This window comes from Pagrus major, chromosome 24 (genome assembly GCF_040436345.1).
Source record: "Pagrus major chromosome 24, Pma_NU_1.0".
Lineage (NCBI taxonomy): Eukaryota > Metazoa > Chordata > Actinopteri > Spariformes > Sparidae > Pagrus > Pagrus major.
In genome coordinates, this window is record NC_133238.1 from 16,387,933 (window position 1) to 16,407,122 (window position 19,190).

General features: G+C 42.8%; 1 protein-coding gene across 1 annotated transcript in view; it reads left to right on the forward strand.

Moving 5' to 3' along the window:
• Positions 1-2,380: 2,380 nt before the first annotated feature.
• Positions 2,381-19,190, forward strand: part of LOC140991935 (uncharacterized) — a 64,422-nt gene continuing 47,612 nt past the window's right edge. The window contains exons 1-4 of the mRNA XM_073462108.1: positions 2,381-2,442; positions 2,608-2,887; positions 5,604-5,672; positions 14,374-14,442. Of these exons, the coding sequence (XP_073318209.1) occupies positions 2,398-2,442; positions 2,608-2,887; positions 5,604-5,672; positions 14,374-14,442 (463 nt within the window). The 5' untranslated portion in view covers positions 2,381-2,397. The remainder of the gene's footprint in view (positions 2,443-2,607; positions 2,888-5,603; positions 5,673-14,373; positions 14,443-19,190) is intronic.

Below are 19,190 nucleotides of genomic sequence, written 5' to 3' on the forward strand. Positions count from 1 at the left end.
TTCATGACAACTTGTGAGTTGTGTGTGAGTTGTTGTGTAGTGACCTCATAGAAACTAACAGTCAGTTAAAGTGATGTTTGTCTCTAAAAGTTTCTAAAGCTGCTTTGTTGAACCAAAGTAACTCCAACTGAACATGTATTTGACCTTTACACTCTCATTAAACACATCATCAGATTTCACTGACACTTCACAGATATGATTCATACGATGTGATTAATGTGTAACTCTAACAGCCTCTTTGGGCGGCGCCGGTCCAAAGTCTCATCCACTGTGAACGTTGTGGCGCAGACAGTTGTGTCCATGTGAACCTCCGGCTGAAGGTAATGTAACACATTTAAAATGTTTGACTCGTTAACACAAGCTGTCGTTAGCTTAGCGACACTAGAAACAGCAACAATCTGTCGTTAGCTTAGCGACACTAGAAACAGAGACAAGCTGTCGTTAGGTTAGCGACACCAGAAACAGCGACAAGCTGTCGTTAGCTTAGCGACACCAGAAACAGCGACAAGCTGTCGTTAGCTTAGCGATACCAGAAACAGCCACAATCTGCCGCTCCATTGTTCATTTCTACAAACTCTCAGCTGTGAGTTCAAACAGCCGCCATTACAAACATCATCCTCCATGTTGAGAGGAGAACGGTGCAGGAAGAGCAGAGGTGGAGTTAGTTGGTCGTCAGTAGTTGGTGTGGAGACAGCAGGAAGCAGCATTCAGAGGACGGTGAGCAGATGAAAGCTTTTATTTTGTAATGAAAGAATAAAAATGTAAGTGTGTCACTAAATGAGCTGTCAGAGCTGTGAACACTCCTCCAACAGGAAGTGTCGCCTCTTTCTGTCACTGTCCACTGAAATGTGATCAATAATCAAATCAGACACATTTACTTTACATCAGTCTGTTCTACATCAACTGACACACTTTTATTTTGAAGGATTTGTTCCACAGGTGGAAAGTAACTAAGTACATTTACTCCAGTACTGTAGTTGAAGTACTTGAAATATTTCTGCTCCGTTGTACTTTTCCTGCGCTACATCTCAGAGGAGATATTTGACTTTTTACTCCATTTAGTTACTTTTGAGATGAAAAGTGAAATAAATGAAATGTGAGTGTTGAACATTAAAGGAGCTCAGAGTGAAGAAACACTTCAGCTGACTCCAGATCAGTGACACAGTGATATAGTCATATAACAGACAGAGAGGAGACGCTCACATCAACATGTTGCTGCCTCTTCAGTTTGTCTCAAGTTAAAGTTTAACAGCCGCGCTGAACTTCAGCACCTTATCAAGACTCAAAGTTCAGCTTTATTGTCTTTATAACACAGACACAGTTTAAATGTAACTGTTGCATCTCAGAGTTTATTTGGAGGATCATTCAGACAGAACTGAAACTTGTTGAACTGACTGAATATTAAAGAAACTGAAGCTTCCTGTCAGATTCAGTCAGTGTGTCAGTGAACGCATCACTGCAGCTCCATGTCGCCATCTAGTGGACTGATGGCAGAAGTGCAGCAGCTGGTGGCAGCTTCCTCTGATGTCTGGCTGCGTTCAGCTGACACTGATATGAAGCAGAACATCAGAGGAGCAGCAGCTGATCTCTGACAGGAGACATGATGTAAACTATGATCTCAGGTGATGTGTACATCAATGATCTGTGTTTCACATGTAACGATTCAAATGTACAATTATTTTTATGAAATACCTTCAAAATGTTAAAAGAACAATAATTCTGGTAGATTTCTACTTAAAAAACTCCAAACTCACAGTATCTGCAGCACAGCTGAAGGATTTTATAACACAAGTTTTTACTTGAATGTTTCTTCGTGACAACTTGTCAGTTGTGTGTGAGTTGTTGTGTAGTGACCTCATAGAAACTAACAGTCAGTTAAAGTGATGTTTGTCTCTAAAAGTCACAAAGCTGCTTTGTTGAACCAAAGTAACTCCAACTGAAGAAACCGTTCAACTGGCTCCAGATCAATGATACAGCGAGATAGATAACTTTATTAATCCCCAAAGGGAAATTAGGTTATCGTAACAGCGGGTTCGTTTAAATACAAATACAATCAAAATACAAGGACAATTATAGAAACAATAAAATCCTTAAGTGGCTATAAAATAAAAAAGGAGGTAGTAAAATGAAATAAAATAAATACTGAGGTAGAGGAGTAAAGATAAGTGGAACATAAGGTGTGAGAGGATAAGGTTCAGTATTTACAGTCATAATAATTTCAGATTATTTGTGTGTTATAAAGTCTGATGGCAGCAGGTAGGAATGATTTCCTGTGCCGTTCCTTTAGGTTGAATGAGTCTGTTGCTTGTCCAGAGTTTTATGGAGGGCTGAGAGACATTGTCCATGACAGCCAGCATTTCAAGAAGTAACAGCTGGGGGAACAGAAGCTGATGGAACATGGAACAGATGTTCAGCCATTCACATCTGGGGACAGAAGGACGTGTAAGCAGAGCACCACTTCAGAGTTACATTAAGTCCAGCCCACGGAGCAGCAGCAGGAGCTCTGACTGGTCAGACTCTACTGCTGTGTCGGCCAATCTGAACTCCTGTTGCTGCTCTGATACATTTCTTTTCCTTCAGGTTGATAATACTGCCTTTTATTAGCAGGGAGCCAAATGGACGGATAAGGACCTCTTGAGTATTCTGGATGATTTAACAGACGAAGAATTTAAGCGGTTCAAATGGTATCTGCAGCGCGACAACCTGAAAAACTACAAATCCATCAAAGTGTCCAAACTGGAGAATGCAGACAGGTTGACAACAGTGGACCTGATGGTGAACAACTATGAACTTCATGGAGCTGTGGAGGTGACCAAGCAGGTTTTACAGGAGATACCCAGGATTGACCTGCTGCAGAACCTGCCAGAAACCAGCTCAGGATCAGAAGGTCAGTCAGTTTAATATTTTTTGTATTTTCAGAGAAAAGACAGCCGGTGGAAACTGGTGACACAATACTTGTGAAGGAGCAGAGCCTCAGTAGGGAAGCTCATTGAATTCACCAGAGAATAAAATTAAAGGCCACAACTTGTTTTTATGAGAAAAAGTTGAAGTTATCAATCATTGTTCTTTATTAAGAGAACAGAGACATGATGGAGCTCCCTGATTTATTCTCTTTATGTTACTCTTTGGTAGGGCTGCCCGATAAATCGAATTTTCATCGTCATCATGATATGAACATGTGCGATAAACACATCGCAAAAGACTGCCTGACACGCAATGAATAAGAAAAATCATTTTGTTTACATGAGCCATGCATGCACCGTGAGCATGCCGACATTTCAACGGAGCCATGTATACAAGGGCCAATCAGATGAAGCCCCAGCTAGCCGTTAGCTACCCTGACAAAATTAATCGGCATCAGTTTGGTGGTGATTGCCAGGTTATGATGGCTGAGGGAGGAGAGAAAAGCGATGAAAATGGTCGACAAAGATCTTGTGGTGAAAAGAAACGGCACTTCTGCTATATGAACTTATTTTTGGATTCAGGAGAGACGACGTTGTAACGTGGGCTGGTGAAGGGGAAGGTGATGGTCCACTTTAGTGCGGTTGCTCTGGTTACTCAAGAGACGGCAGGCAACATGTGGGCGTTTCCGCACGGCCCTTTATTTCATAACACTGACCGCACCATGCCAGGTCTCTACGGCACTAATGTTACAGGCATACATGCAAATGAACACAGGCCGAGGTTCTTCTACCAGCACTTCACAAAATAAAAAGGGAAGTCTTCGCTCTGTTAGCGGTATCCTTTCTCATGGGGAGCGGAAGTACACCTGCTCTTCTTCATCGTACAGGTTACATTACCCACTAAACAAAAGGAGGCGCCACCTAGTGGCGCTACATTAAATAACTGACTGTTACAACGTGTTACAATGACAGGTACTGTGCGTGCACATCAGCACATCTGGGAATGTGGTAACAACCTAACAAAGTTAACATGCTGGTTTTCTTGGCCAAGAACTTGTGTTAAGGGAATAACTAAGGTTGTAACTTTCCCTAACGGGTAGATATTTTTTCCTGATTTTATTTTCTCTTGATTTAGTGGGCTGGCCCTTCTCTATTTCAGTTTGTCCCTCATACTATAGATCTCTGCACCTTGTTAGGCAGAGTCAAGGGCCTTGATGATTGTGATGAGAGACATTACAGTTAATTTAAAGTGCCATGTTTAATTTATATTTAGTTAATTATTTAAGTTGTTTCCCCCTGGATGTTTTATTTATTTCAACTCTACATGGTAAGAGATGTTTTGGTTGAGTTTACAAGAAAATAGTTTAAAGGGAGCAGGGGAAATTAACCTTTAATTTCATATAGTTATAATGTCTTACTTAAATTAATGTTCTGCTTAATTGGTTGGGTATTCATGTGCAGTTTGTTCAATAAAAGCATGTTAGAAACAATTTATTTCATTCTTTATTCAGTGGACATTGGCTATTCAATGTTTCGGGTCTATGTCAGCAGTGTACCTATAAATGCGGAAACACTATTGTTAACTGTATAGTTAATAATATGCAAACTTCAATATTTATTTATCGCAAGTTATATCGTCATCGCAATACTGAACAGTGTTATCGCACATCGCAGATTTTCCTCATATCGTGCAGGCCTACTCTTTGGTTTAAGACTCTTCTGTCACTGACTAATGTGGATGGTTTTATAATTAGTGTGGTATTTTATGAATTCATTAAATAACCAGTGAGATGTTGTGAAGTTAATCTGTTTGTTCAGGAGCAGTTAAACCAGTATGAGATGCTTCATGGCACAAAATCAAGCAGGAATACATCACTGCGATCATCTAGAACATAAATAATTACTGTATTTTAGGACTCCCAGCATGTGAGATGGAGATGCTGTTTGACTGCAGTAACAACAGCACTGCTTTCTTGCAGGGACATCAGGAGTCTTTCCTTCTTTAAATATCTTACATTTTGTTTATTTAACATGACATAATGTAGATTTTTCAAACAAATCTATGTTCAACAACTAAAAATATGTCCACCTTCAGTTGTTAGAAGCCATCTGACAGTCTAGAGACAACTCTATTAGATGATCATGTGTTTTCTGGCCAGATTCGCTCACAGCATTCAGGACAAATAGAAAAGACACAAACTATGGCTGCAGATTGCTCGCTGGCTGTGAAGCTCTGCTCCTGGGTGCAGCGCTCGCTGTCTGAACAGACCAAACATGGGAACTATATTAGATCATTAGCAGAGTGATGCTTACAAATTATTGACCGACTGTGAGGAGTATTTGTATGTCAGTAAACTGAACTCAATGTTAAAGTGCAGTAGATGTTTATGATTTGTCACATTTCAGTGATTTATCAATAGGACTTGAAATGTTTCTGTGCTACAGATGTGCTCACCTGTCTTTATAGTTGATCTCTTATTATTTCATAGTTTGAACGATTTTATTCACAGACTTTTTTAACAACCACAGTCCAGAATAATTTGATCTAAAAGTGAAGATGAATTGGTGGAGATCACACTCTAACTTATCAACTATCCAAGAATAAACTTTGTAACCTACAGTACGTAACACAGGCACATTTAAAAAACAAATATGAAGTTAAACTGAAACAATATCACACAATGTCTCTTTCTCTCTCAGGGTCAGTGGATGTGAAAGATGCTGGAGGAGCTTCAGAGAACAGAGGAGCGTCCTCCTCTCAGACTGAAGGTGAAGCTGCTGTGTTCTCTGGTTTGTATGGAAGCCCTGAAAGACCAAGTGTAGTTTGACTCAATTATAACTGAGTGAAAGCAAAGATAGAAAAACTTCATCAACCAACTTCAGGATTTGGTCTGTGACATTTTTTTCAGAGGATTTTGAATAAAAGTTTATCTTTGACACTGGTCTATAATTGTGTGAAAGGGCTGGTCAAGACTTTTCTTTAAAGGTGTCTGAACACTGGCCTTTTTCTGAATAGCCGGTTATTGAACCAGCACTGAGAAGGTAGTTAATAGTAGAGAACACAGTGGGACGAGAAACAGGAAGGACGGATTTTATAAATTTTGTAGGATCTGTATCACCGGACTAGAGGAGACAATCATATCAGCTACAGCAGAGGCTTGAAAGTGAGAGGTGGATCTTCTCAGGGAGGCTCTGAACAGTTTGAGGAGAGGCTCAGTTAATGGGGGTGAAAAATATGACAGTAGTTATTGTCTTACTTATCAAAAGGACTTCACAAAGAATATGATAAATCTGTGTGATTTGGTCAAAGAGAGTTCAGAGTTACAGTCGTTTGTGGGAATCGGTTACTGTTTTCTCACTTTGCTGTCTATTTGGTGATGTTTGAATTTATGTCAGACAACATAAATAATAACAGGATATTTTTGCTCAGTTGTTGAATGTCTCTTGAATTGAATAACATGATGATGTCATAGACATCCAGGAATTAAGCCAAACTGAGCAGGGGTGTAAGTGTGGCTCCGTCTCTTTTTACTTTTTAAACACACACTAAAATTATGGAGCGCAAGCATGTAGTTGACGCGTGTCTTCTGCCACAAAAACTCCACAGTTCTTCTTTCTCACGAGGGTTTATTGAAACCTTTCTTCAAGTTACAACAAATAATAAAAAACTGTGTAGCAATCCAAAATCAGGCAATAATCATTAGCACAATTAGCACGACAGCACGGTCAAAAACTAGTGTGCTCTCCTCGCCTCCATAATCATAACTGAACCAAATTACGCATACATCACGTTACGCACGTCTCAGCCAATAAGAAGAGAGCAGCTGTTATCAACTAATAGGCACTCTTATAACCTTAAATACGGTATATAAAGGATAAATCCAACACATGTAAATTATTTATCACCTTATGTGTAATTCACAAAATGGCTCTAACATAACCTGCCCCTAATTGTTAGGTTAACAACATACCAATTACCAAATACAAACACATAGAGCCATTGTCTAACAATAAATCCTGTCCACGCTTTTTTTTTTTTTTACATATGATTCAAGGTCATTAAATGTCTTTATTCAAAACAAATAAATGTCCTTGTCTTATTCAGTCTCTTTAATCTTCACGATGCCTCCTCCAAGAGACATATCTTGGTGATGGGTCTCTCTAACGTGCTTGTCTTCGTCTGAACACAGACGCTGCGGACCGTCCCCTTTGAGTCCGGCATGATCTTGACAATTTTCCCTATCAGCCAGGAATTCCGTGGCGCGGAGGAGTCCACAATGAGGACGACGTCTCCCAGGCTGAAATTCCTCCTTGTTGTGCTCCATTTTTGTCTTTCTTGTAAAAGAGGTAGGTACTCTTGTGTCCACCTTCGCCAGAATAAATCTGCCATATATTGAATTTGCCTCCAGCGGCGACGCGCATAGAGGTCATCCTTGGAGAAGACACCTGGAGGAATATTTGGCTGTGTTCTCATCACCAGCAAATGATTTGGGGTCAAAGCCTCCAGATCATTGGGGTCGTTCGAGGTTGTTGTTATGGGTCTGTCGTTGATGATACTCTCCACTTCACACAAGAGTGTCTGTAGACCCTCATCATCCAACGTCTGTTGTTTCAACAGGGAACTTAGGACTTTCCTGACTGTTCTTATTTGGCGTTCCCAGACACCTCCGTGGTGGGACGCGGCAGGCGTGTTAAATATCCATTTAACTCCTCTTCTCAGCATTGATTCTCGGATCTTAGGCTGGTCCAGGTCTTTTAAAGACTCCTTCAACTCTCTCTCAGCACCGACAAAATTAGTGCCGTTGTCAGACCGGAGAACAGACACTTGTCCTCTTCTGCTTAGAAAGCGACGTAGTGCATTAATACATGAGCTGGTGTCAAGGGAGTGGGCTACCTCTATGTGAACTGCTCTACTGGTTAAACATGTGAAAAGCACACCATATCTCTTCACCTTGCTGCGACCTCGACTGACCTCAAATGGGCCGAAGAAATCCACGCCGGTGTTTGTGAAGGGTGGCTTATCTGGCAACAACCGATCTTCTGGCAAATTTGCCATTTTTTGTTCACCTGCCCTAGCATGTAGTCTTCTGCATGTGTTACACTCTGAAATCATTTTTTGTATCGCTGAGCAGGCCTTAGGTATCCAGAACTTCTGTCTCAGTCTGGCAAGAATGTAGTTTCTCCCTGAGTGTCCTGTCGCTTCATGTATGTGACGGAGGATGAGTTTGGCGATCCAATCATCTTTGTGCAGGATAGCCGGGTGTCTGGCATCCAACGGCATCGCAGATCGGCCTAGCCGTCCTCCTACTCTTAGCACTCCATCTTTCAAATAGGGATCCAACTTAAAGATATGACTATCTTTTCTGACATGATCCTTTCCATCCAGCAGGGCTTTAAGCTCCTCTGCATATTTTCCTCTCTGACATAGGCGAATTAACTCCGTCTCCGCCGTGGCGAGATCTTCAGTGGTGAGCTCTTGTTTTTCAAAACTTTGCTTGTATTTGAGCATCTCTTGCTGGAGCAAGGACTCTGCTTTAGATGTGTCATTTTCATGTTTCCGTATTGTTTCTTGGAGCTCTTTTCTTTTCTGCTTCATGTTGAGCAGGATCCCCTTTAGGCGCATCAGCCAAGCTGTCGCTTTCTTGAGTTTATACCAGCTTGAGAAGTGATGTACAAACTGAACCATTGTATCCAATTTTTCATCTGTTTGTACCAGAGACACTTGAGCTGACCTTTTGACCTCTGCTTCTTCTTCTTCTAAGTGAATAGGCTGGTCTGGGCGTTTAGGCCATTCTTCCTCAGGTCTTAGCAGGAACTCTGGCCCCTGTATCCAGTTCTTGCTCTGCAGCAGACTCTCAGCACTTAACCCTCTCGAAGCCTGATCTGCAGGGTTGTCTGCTGTGCTCACGTACTTCCACTGAGATGGCTTTGTAGCTTCTTTAATGAATGAGACTCTGTTAGCTACAAATGTTTTGTAGCGTGCAGCATCATTTTCAATATACTTAAGTACTGTCACACTATCTGTCCAGAATCTTGACTCACTCAGCTGTAGCTGCAGCTCACACTGAAGCATCTTATCCATCTTCACAGCTATAACAGCCGCTGTCAACTCCATCCTGGGAATGGTGACCAGTTTGAGCGGTGCCACTCTTGACTTTCCGATCATGAATGAGGTGAGCTTCTGGTCCTTTTCGTTGGTCAGCAGAAGATAAGATACTGTACCATAGCCGTCGTTGCTGGCGTCAGAAAAGTGGTGCAGTTGTGCTGTTTTGATGACGCCGAATCCTGCAGGTTTGATGCACCTGCTAACACAAAAAGATGACAACTTTTGTAAATCTGACAGCCACTTTTTCCATTTCTTTGTTTGTTCTTCTGACACTTCGTCGTCCCATGCTTTTTTCTCTTTGCAGAGTTCCCTCAGAAGCAGCTTGGCGGGAAGGACGAAAGGTGCCAGGAATCCCAGAGGATCGAAAGCTGAGCCCACGACTGACAAGATTCCTCTTCTAGTACATGGTTTTTGCTGTACTTCGATCTTGAACTTAAACATGTCAGAGTTTGTGCACCATTGGACGCCTAGCGCCCTCTCTGTGGGTAGCTGGTCATTATTCAGATCAAGATCTTTAATTCCTGAAGCTCTGTCTTCTTCTGGAATCGACATTAGCAGAGCTCTGGAGTTGCTTGTCCACTTGCTCAAGTGAAATCCTCCACTGAGGCATAGTGTTCTCAAGTTCTTAGCGAGCGCAACAGCGTGCTCATCTGATGACACTGAGCTCAGACAATCGTCCACGTAAAAATTGTTTAAGATTGTCTCAACTGCTTCAGGCGCTGCCCATGTCTTTCCATCTTCAGCTGTCCTCCTTAGTGCATATGAGGCGCAGCTGGGGGAGGATGCTGCTCCGAACAGGTGCACACACATTCTGTAATCTGCTGCCTCTGAGCTCAGGTCGCCGTCCGGCCACCATAAGAAACGCAGCAGATCTGAATCCTCATTTGGTACCTTCACCTGGTAAAACATGGAGTCAATGTCTGCCATCATGCCCACCGTATCCTTCCTGAACCTTGTCAGAACTCCTACAAGAGTGTTCGTGAGGTCAGGGCCTTGAAGGAGTTTGTTGTTCAGTGATACTCCCTGATATGATGCAGTACAATCAAAGACAATTCTTAATTTCCTCTTTTTGGGATGGTAAACTCCGTGATGAGGAATGAACCAAAGTCTCCCATCATCACGGTGTAGTTCCTCTTCTGGGACTTTGGTGGCGTATCCCTTGTTTACCAACTCTGTCATAAATCGGTTGTACTCCTCGTAGAAGTCAGGATTCCTGTGCAACTTCCTCTTGAGGCTTGTGAGGCGCTGCTCGGCTAGAGATCTGTTGTCCGGCATTTTTATTTCTTTGTCTTTCAGTGGTAATCCGATACAATAGTGACCATCGACTAGCTGTGTGGATCCTTTGACTGAGTCGAGGAACTGATGATCTTCTTGTGACATCTCTGACTTGTCGTCATATCCTCTCTCTGGGAAGTCTGCATTGTACAGCTGAGTCAGTAGGTTTTCCACATTGGACACAGAAATGCGATTGACTGAGTGACTCACAACGTCTTGGTTAGCCGCAGCAGTGCCTCTGAGTGGGCCGTTGATAACCCATCCAAGGGATGTCCTTACTGCATAGGGCCCGTCACCTCTACTGTTTATTATCTGCCGAGGCTCCATGGCTTTATAGACATCAGTGCCAATAAGCAGGCCAACTTCTGCTTCAATGTGCAAGAGGCGAACTTCATGCAGGTAAGGCCACTGATCCACGTCTCTCTGCAGAGGAATGTTGTCTTTCTTCACTGGTATACTTGGTTGAGTGAATACCTGTGGAAGGTCTATGTAATTCTCCTCTTCCAAGCCACACACTTCCATATCTGACAGGACATGAGTGTTTACCTTCTTCTCAGCTCCCATAGTAGTGAGTAAAAGCTCTGCTTTTCTTCCTCGGAGGTTAAGCTGCTGCATAACTTCATCAGTGCAGAAGGTTGCCGTGCTTCCTTGGTCTAAAAATGCATAGACCTGCATTACCTTGTCACTTCTTTTGGACTTTATCTTCACTGGTACTATGGGGAGAATAGCTTCTTTATTACCTGCCCCAGTATGTCCTCTGCTTTCATGCTCTGCTTCTACAAAAGCACTGGTTACCTCCCCAGTAACTTCTGTGTTCCTACTTTCATCCCTCTCTTGCAGGGCTGGAGCATCCTTTGTGACGTGCAAAATGCTTGGATGTTTTCCTGGACATTCGTTGCATTGCATCCTTTTACGACAACTCTTACTCAGATGTCCTTGTGTGAGGCAGCCAAAGCAGAGTCCCTTTGTGGCTAGGAATCTGATTCTGTCTTTAGGAGTTTGTTCTTTTATTTTCTCGCAGACCTCCAATGCGTGATTCTTTTTACAGTACATGCAAGGACCTTGAAAAGCATCGGCTGATTTGACTGGACCATGCTCCCTCTGTTGTAGCTGTTGAACACCACTCTGTCCTCCAGCTGGAGAGACAGTTGTAGCAAAGCTGCTCTTGGGGTTACTTCTCTTAATGTTTGTCTTGGGCTTCCCCTTTTCTTCTATGCTGAGGTCCAAGATGTCTCCAAACAGCGGGTCGTTGATAACCTCTGCCTGCCAGTTGATAAAATCCACTACATCAGAGAACCTGGCTCTTCTTCTTGATCTTGTTTGGATCTCATATGCTTGGTTCCTCCACCGCTCTTTCAGCTTAAAGGGTAGCTTTGAGATGACAGTCTTCATATTGCTGGGGTTATCCATCTCAACCATGAACTCCACGTCACTCATTGTGTTTCTACACCCTATTAGGAACAAAGCGTATGCATGTAGAGCTTTCCTGTCTTCTGTTTTTATCTGTGGCCATTGAAGAGCTTTCTTCATGAAAGCTGTGGCTATTCTCAGCTCGTCCCCGTAGTGCTGTTGGAGTAGCCTCCTTGCTTCGTTGTAACCGTCATCTGGTCTCATATGTTCACAGCTAAGAACAAGGTCACGAGGTTCTCCACTTGTAAACTGCTGCAGGTAAAGCAACCTGTCCTGTTGACTAGCAGTCTTCCTCTCTATCACTTGTTCAAACGCCCTTATGAATGAGTGATAGCTGAGCGGGTCTCCGTAGAATATTGGAACATCTCTCCTTGGAAGTTGTGACATGCGCTGATGCTTCACCAACATCTCTGTTATCTCATTTTGACGCTGCATTATTTTACAGATGCCATCAGATGTGACTGCTTGCTGCAATTGACCTATAGGTGCTGCTGAACTGGCTGCTCCATGAGTTGAAGCCCTGGCACGAACATTAGCAGTCCAGGCTGGTCTCTGTGTGGCTATAGGTGCATGTGCTGAAGCCGTATGATGAACATTAGCAGGCTGAGATGACTGGAGCGCAACCATAGGTGCAGTGTAACTCACTCGCGTACGTGTCTCCTCATCTTCATCTTTAACTTGACAAGCGTCCTTTCGGCCTGCTTTGTGCCTGCGCTCTGATTCATAATATTCATTCATTCCGTCTTGGCCATCTTCATAGTCTGCATAAACCTTTATCTTTGCATTTGATGCAGCGATCTTGGCGTCTATATCCAACTGTTCCTTGCGCGCCTTTAAGCGTACCTCCTCCATCTCAATATCTTGTTTTTTATTTAAGAAGGCAGCTTGTGCTCGCAGTTCTTCACGTTCTGCTTCCAACTTTAGGCGAGCAGAACTTGTGGTGGACACCTGTGATGAGCGATTTGCCACTGAGCCATTTTTTCTCCCTTTGGATGCACGACTGATAACCTCAGAGATGCTGTCACTTGGCTTTATATCATCGTCGCTGTCATAACTGTTCTTTTCTTCTTCAGGATAATTCTCTATCCTATCGATCCAATCCTCTGTTTCTTGAACAAAGTTCTCAATTTCCACACATTTGGGCATAAACCAGTTCACCTGGTCCTCTTTCAAATCTTCATCCTCAAGAAGAGGTAATAACGCAGTATTAATCTCTTTAAATTGTCCATAGAACTTGCCAAAAACAAACAGTGCTTCTTCTTTAATGGTTTCCACATTAGTTTTGTCTTTCTTTAGGACATCAATATCATTCCTTTTGCGAGTAATCTGAGACAACTTGCCTTTTCTTTCACTCTTAAGCCTGTTCAATTTTTCTTGTACAGCCTTTGCCGTGGGCTTTGGCGTCCTCTTCTGGCCGTCCGCCGCAACTTCCATTATTTACGGATGCACTCTTAATTAACTTTAATGCACACAAACTGTCCTCTTGCTTGCTTGACGACAGCTTCTCACTCTTCTACAATATTTCCGCGGAAAGGTCCAAGAGTTTAACTTCAAGTGTGCTCTAAGAGTTAGCCACCGCGGCTTAATTGCGTGACGGCTTCAGGCTCACCTGCCGCCGGCTCCCGTTCGGCTGCTGTACCGTGATCTCCGTTACTCACTCCGTGGCTTATCCACATCCAGAACGTGCACCTGGCTTGTTCTATTTTCTTTTATATTCCTCTTCTTCTCCTATAGAGGTATCCGTCCGTATGCGTCGTTATCTCAACGAGCGTAGTTTTTGACTAATGTAAGTGTGGCTCCGTCTCTTTTTACTTTTTAAACACACACTAAAATTATGGAGCGCAAGCATGTAGTTGACGCGTGTCTTCTGCCACAAAAACTCCACAGTTCTTCTTTCTCACGAGGGTTTATTGAAACCTTTCTTCAAGTTACAACAAATAATAAAAAACTGTGTAGCAATCCAAAATCAGGCAATAATCATTAGCACAATTAGCACGACAGCACGGTCAAAAACTAGTGTGCTCTCCTCGCCTCCATAATCATAACTGAACCAAATTACGCATACATCACGTTACGCACGTCTCAGCCAATAAGAAGAGAGCAGCTGTTATTAACTAATAGGCACTCTTATAACCTCAAATACGGTATATAAAGGATAAATCCAACACATGTAAATTATTTATCACCTTATGTGTAATTCACAAAATGGCTCTAACAAGGGGTGTCCAGGCTTTGTGTGAGGGGAGGCCCACAGACTGAGACTTTAAAAACCTCTGAGCTACAGTTATTTAAAGGATCTGCAGGCCGAAAACATTCAATACAATAAACTGTAGTGTCTCCTTTAAGTGAATGAAGAAATAATGTAAGAAGAGTAAAGATGTTCAGAGTTCCAACATATCTCAACATCAACCCAACTCTTTGTTTACCCGCTCTAACCCTAACCCTGATCCCAAACATACGAGTCAAGTTATAACGACTGATGACGTCGTAGATTTTTTACATATATCTGAAAGGAACAAATTGCACACAGTTGAGGTGTGGAAAAGACAGCTAGAGGACATCATGAAACATTACTATTAAAATTTCCTCTGAGTTGGGCCCTTTTTTGGTTAGATTAATTGTAGTAGAAGTTACGAGTCAAACTGAAATAATATCACACAATGTCTCTTTCTCTCTCAGTGTCAGTGGATGTGAAAGATGCTGGAGGAGCTTCAGAGAACAGAGGAGCGTCCTCCTCTCAGACTGAAGGTAAAGCTGCTGTCTTCTCTGGTTTGTATGGAAGCCCTGAAAGACCAAGTGTAGTTTGACTCAATTATAACTGAGTGAAAGCAAAGATAGAAAAACTTCATCAACCAACTTCAGGATTTGGTCTGTGACATTTTTTTCAGAGGATTTTGAATCAAAGTTTATCTTTGATACTGGTCTATAATTGTGTGAAAGGGCTGGTCAAGACTTTTCTTTAAAGGTGTCTGAACACTGGCCTTTTTCTGAATAGTCGATTATTGAACCAGCACTGACTTTTTTCTGGCACCTATCCAAAGGAAAGCACTTCCTGATCACAGAGGACATAGCTAGCTTACCGGTAGCGTGCAACTGCACTTCATGCATGTGTAGAATCAGAGGCAGCAGCCTTCTCTGCTGTCAGAAGTTTGTTCAGATAATAACACAAACTGCCGACCCTGATGATCTTTGTTGTGTGTTTATTCAGGAAGTCGTTCTGGACTTTGTCAGCGTAAACTCAAATCTGACCTTCAGAAGAAGTTCCAGTGTGTGTTTGAGGGGATCGCTAAAGCAGGAAACCCAACCCTTCTGAATCAGATCTACACAGAGCTCTACATCACAGAGGGAGGGACTGCAGAGGTCAATGATGAACATGAGGTCAGACAGATTGAAGCAGCATCCAGGAAACCAGACAGACCAGAAACAACAGTCAGACAAGAAGACATCTTTAAAGCCTCACCTGGAAGAGACAAACCAATCAGAACAGTGATGACAAAGGGAGTGGCTGGCATCGGGAAAACAGTCTTAACACAGAAGTTCACTCTGGACTGGGCTGAAGACAAAGCCAACCAGGACATACAGTTCACATTTCCATTCACTTTCGAAGAGCTGAATGTGCTGAAAGAGAAAAGGTTCAGCTTGGTGGAGCTTGTTCATCACTTCTTCACTGAAACCAAAGAAATCTGCAGCTTTGAAGAGTTCCAGGTTGTGTTCATCTTTGACGGTCTGGATGAGTGTCGACTTCCTCTGGACTTCCACAACACTGAGATCCTGACTGATGCCACAAAATCCACCTCAGTGGATGTGCTGCTGACAAACCTCATCAGGGGAAATCTGCTTCCCTCTGCTCGCCTCTGGATAACCACACGACCTGCAGCAGCCAATCAGATCCCTCCTGAGTGTGTTGACATAGGGACAGAGGTCAGAGGGTTCACTGACCCACAGAAGGAAGAGTACTTCAGGAAGAGATTCAGAGATGAGGAGCAGGCCAGCAGAATCATCTCCCACATCAAGACATCACGAAGCCTCCACATCATGTGCCACATCCCAGTCTTCTGCTGGATCACTGCTACAGTTCTGGAGGATGTGTTGAAGACCAGAGAGGGAGGAGAGCTGCCCAAGACCCTGACTGAGATGTACATCCACTTCCTGGTGGTTCAGGCCAAAGTGAAGAAGGTCAAGTATGATGGAGGAGCTGAGACAGATCCACACTGGACTCCAGAGAGCAGGAAGATGATTGAGTCTCTGGGAAAACTGGCTTTTGAGCAGCTGCAGGAAGGAAACCTGATCTTCTATGAATCAGACCTGACAGAGTGTGGCATCGATATCAGAGCAGCCTCAGTGTACTCAGGAGTGTTCACACAGATCACGGAGAGTGGACTGTACCAGGACAAGGTGTTCTGCTTCGTCCATCTGAGTGTTCAGGAGTTTCTGGCTGCTCTTCATGTCCATCTGACATTCATCAACTCTGGAGTCAATCTGATGTCAGAAGAAGAGCAATCAGCATCCTGGTGGTCAGAAGTGTTCGGAGGCAAATCAACACGTTTCTACCAGAGTGCTGTGGACAAGGCCTTACAGAGTCCAAATGGACACCTTGACCTGTTCCTCCGCTTCCTCCTGGGTCTTTCACTGCAGACCAATCAGACTCTCCTACAAGGTCTGCAGACACAGACAGGAAGTAGCTCACAGACCAATCAGAAAACAGTCGGTTACATCAAGAAGAAGTTCGAAGAGACTCTGTCTGCAGAGAGAAGCATCAATCTGTTCCACTGTCTGAATGAACTGAATGATTGTTAGGCCTGTCACGATAATCAATAAATCAATTAATCGTACGATAAATTAAAATGAGCTTGATAATTTTGCCGGCCTCGATAATTTCCATTTGCATGCTTGTTTGTTTTCCTCGTGTCAGTCACTAGCCCCATTCACACTGCCGTTTGCATGCGGGGTTCCTGCGCCAATTCTCCGCATCCGCCTTTGTGTGAAAGTTTCAGATGTGGCGAGGGGTGAAATTTCGCTGCGCCTCCGGAGGTATCAGAGGCGCAGTATTGGCGAACTGAGCTGGCGGCGCGGAGCGAGGATGTGTCGATCTGATGGTGTTGGTGTCTGATAACTGTACAGATCCTTCACTCAACAAAATAAAGATAAATGTCCCACAAAGCAATGTTACAGGACCAAACAACAGTAACGTAGTAACTGGTCGTGTCTTTGGCAACTTATATGAGGAAAAAAATACCGCAGTTATTCGTGGATAAGTGTCTGTCAGCCTGCCGGTCCGACCGACTCTTCGTCACATTTCTGGCCGAAAATCAGCGTCTGTCCCCGGCAAAAAACTTTAACTCACCAAGTGTTTGTCGCGGTGAAAAAAATCACTGCGATGGTCAGTTACTGTTGTCATGGTGACGGTCAGCCCTCCCGACCAAGACTTAGTGAACTTCATGAACCCCGCGAGTGAAATAGTCAGACAGCGTCCAGTTTACTGATGGCGATTATGTAATTATGTAAATTATAGAAAAACGTAACTTTGTCACTTTCCAGGATGTTTGGTGGGTCAGGATCTCAATCACAACACATTATAACAGCATCCATATAATTATAAACAGACAGCTGGTACAGGTTTAGATTAACGGGGAAACACCTTGAAAAAAACCATATACGTCATCATCATGACGTGTACCGTGACGCCTCCACATCACTACAGACAATAGTGCTAACATTGTTGCTGCAATAAGGAATCTTGGCTGGCCATGGCTTAATTGCTTTGGCCACAACCTCCATCTTTATTTATTTTGGATATTTAAAATGTCTTCTTCACATTCCAATATTAAATATTCTTTAGAAATAAAGGTTTATTGATCTTTGAAAGGGTGTACTTGCATTATTTTGCCATTATCATTATATTAGTTGAAAAATGGTCTCAAAGCGACAATATTATCGTTTATCGCAATAATTTCTAGGACAATTTATCGTCCAGCAAAATTTGTTATTGTGACAGGCCTAACGATTGTTCTCTCGTGGAGGAGATCCAACAGTACCTGAGATCAGGAAGTCTCTCCACAGATAAACTGTCTCCTGCTCAGTGGTCAGCTCTGATCTTCATCTTACTGTCATCAGAAGAAGATCTGGACGTGTTTGACCTGAAGAAATACTGTTCTTCAGAGGAGGCTCTTCTGAGGCTGCTGCCAGTGGTCAAAGCCTCCAACAAAGCTCTGTAAGTGTGGAGAAGATTTTTTCAGGATGCAGTAAATATGCTGTTATTGACCCAAATAGAAATAATTTTCTTGTTCTGCTCATTATTCTTTATCCAGACTGAGTGGCTGTAACCTCTCAAAGAGAAGCTGTGAAGCTCTGTCCTCAGTTCTCAGCTCCCAGTCCTCTAGTCTGAGAGAGCTGGACCTGAGTAACAACAACCTCCAGGATTCAGGAGTGAAGCAGCTGTCTGTTGGACTGGAGAGTCCACAATGTAGATTTGAAACTCTCAGGTCAGATAGTTCAATTTGTGTCAAATTATTTGTTATTTCTTTAACGTTTGAATTCACTTCTCTCTCATGTCAGAACTCTCATGTTTTGAAACAATGCCACTTATTATTGTTTCATGTCTGTTTAGTCCTGATTTAGTCTTGTTGATTTGTCATATATCTGGTGCTACAATGATATTATAAATACTGTAAATGTCTTTTTCCTGTTCACGTTCCAGGCTGAGTGTCTGTCACCTCTCAGAGAGAAGCTGTGAAGCTCTGTCCTCAGTTCTCAGCTCCCAGTCCTCTAGTCTGAGAGAGCTGGACCTGAGTAACAACGACCTGCAGGATTCAGGAGTGAAGCTACTTTCTGCTGAACTGAAGAGTTCACACTGTGTCCTTGAAACTCTCAGGTCAGGATTCATTACATTATTTCATGTAACTTTACAATTGGAGCAGGTCTTGATCATACTCTTAATATTTTTCAATTTACTTAAGAGACCCAACATTTCCCCTATGAACAAGAAAAAATGCCTTTTAACAGACATAAACCTTGAGCAGAACCAGACTTAGTGGTGGGCCGCCATCCATCTCAACTGGTTGGGTTGAGAGAGAGAGAGACTGAAGCCCCATTCACACTGCCTTTTCAAGACGGGAATCTTGTGCTGACATTCCACCTCGCTGTAGAATAAAATAGATGTTTATTGTCATTGTTTCAAAAACAACGAAACAGAGATAGCAGCTCTTAGTTTGACAAATAAATATCAAATATAAACAAATACAACAAAATAGATAAAAATAGTAAAATATATACAACAAGATAAATAGACACAAGATTCAAGTATGTAGGTACACAATGTACACAAGTATGTACACAAGTGAGTATGTGTGTGGGGGTGGTAGTGGAGGGTTATTGCACTGGTGTGAAGTCTTTAGAGAGTGAGGGGTGAAGGGGAGGGTTGTGCATTTCACTGCCTGTGCGAAGAAACTGTTCTTCAGTCTGTTTGTTCTAGATCTGATGGATATATATCTCTTCCC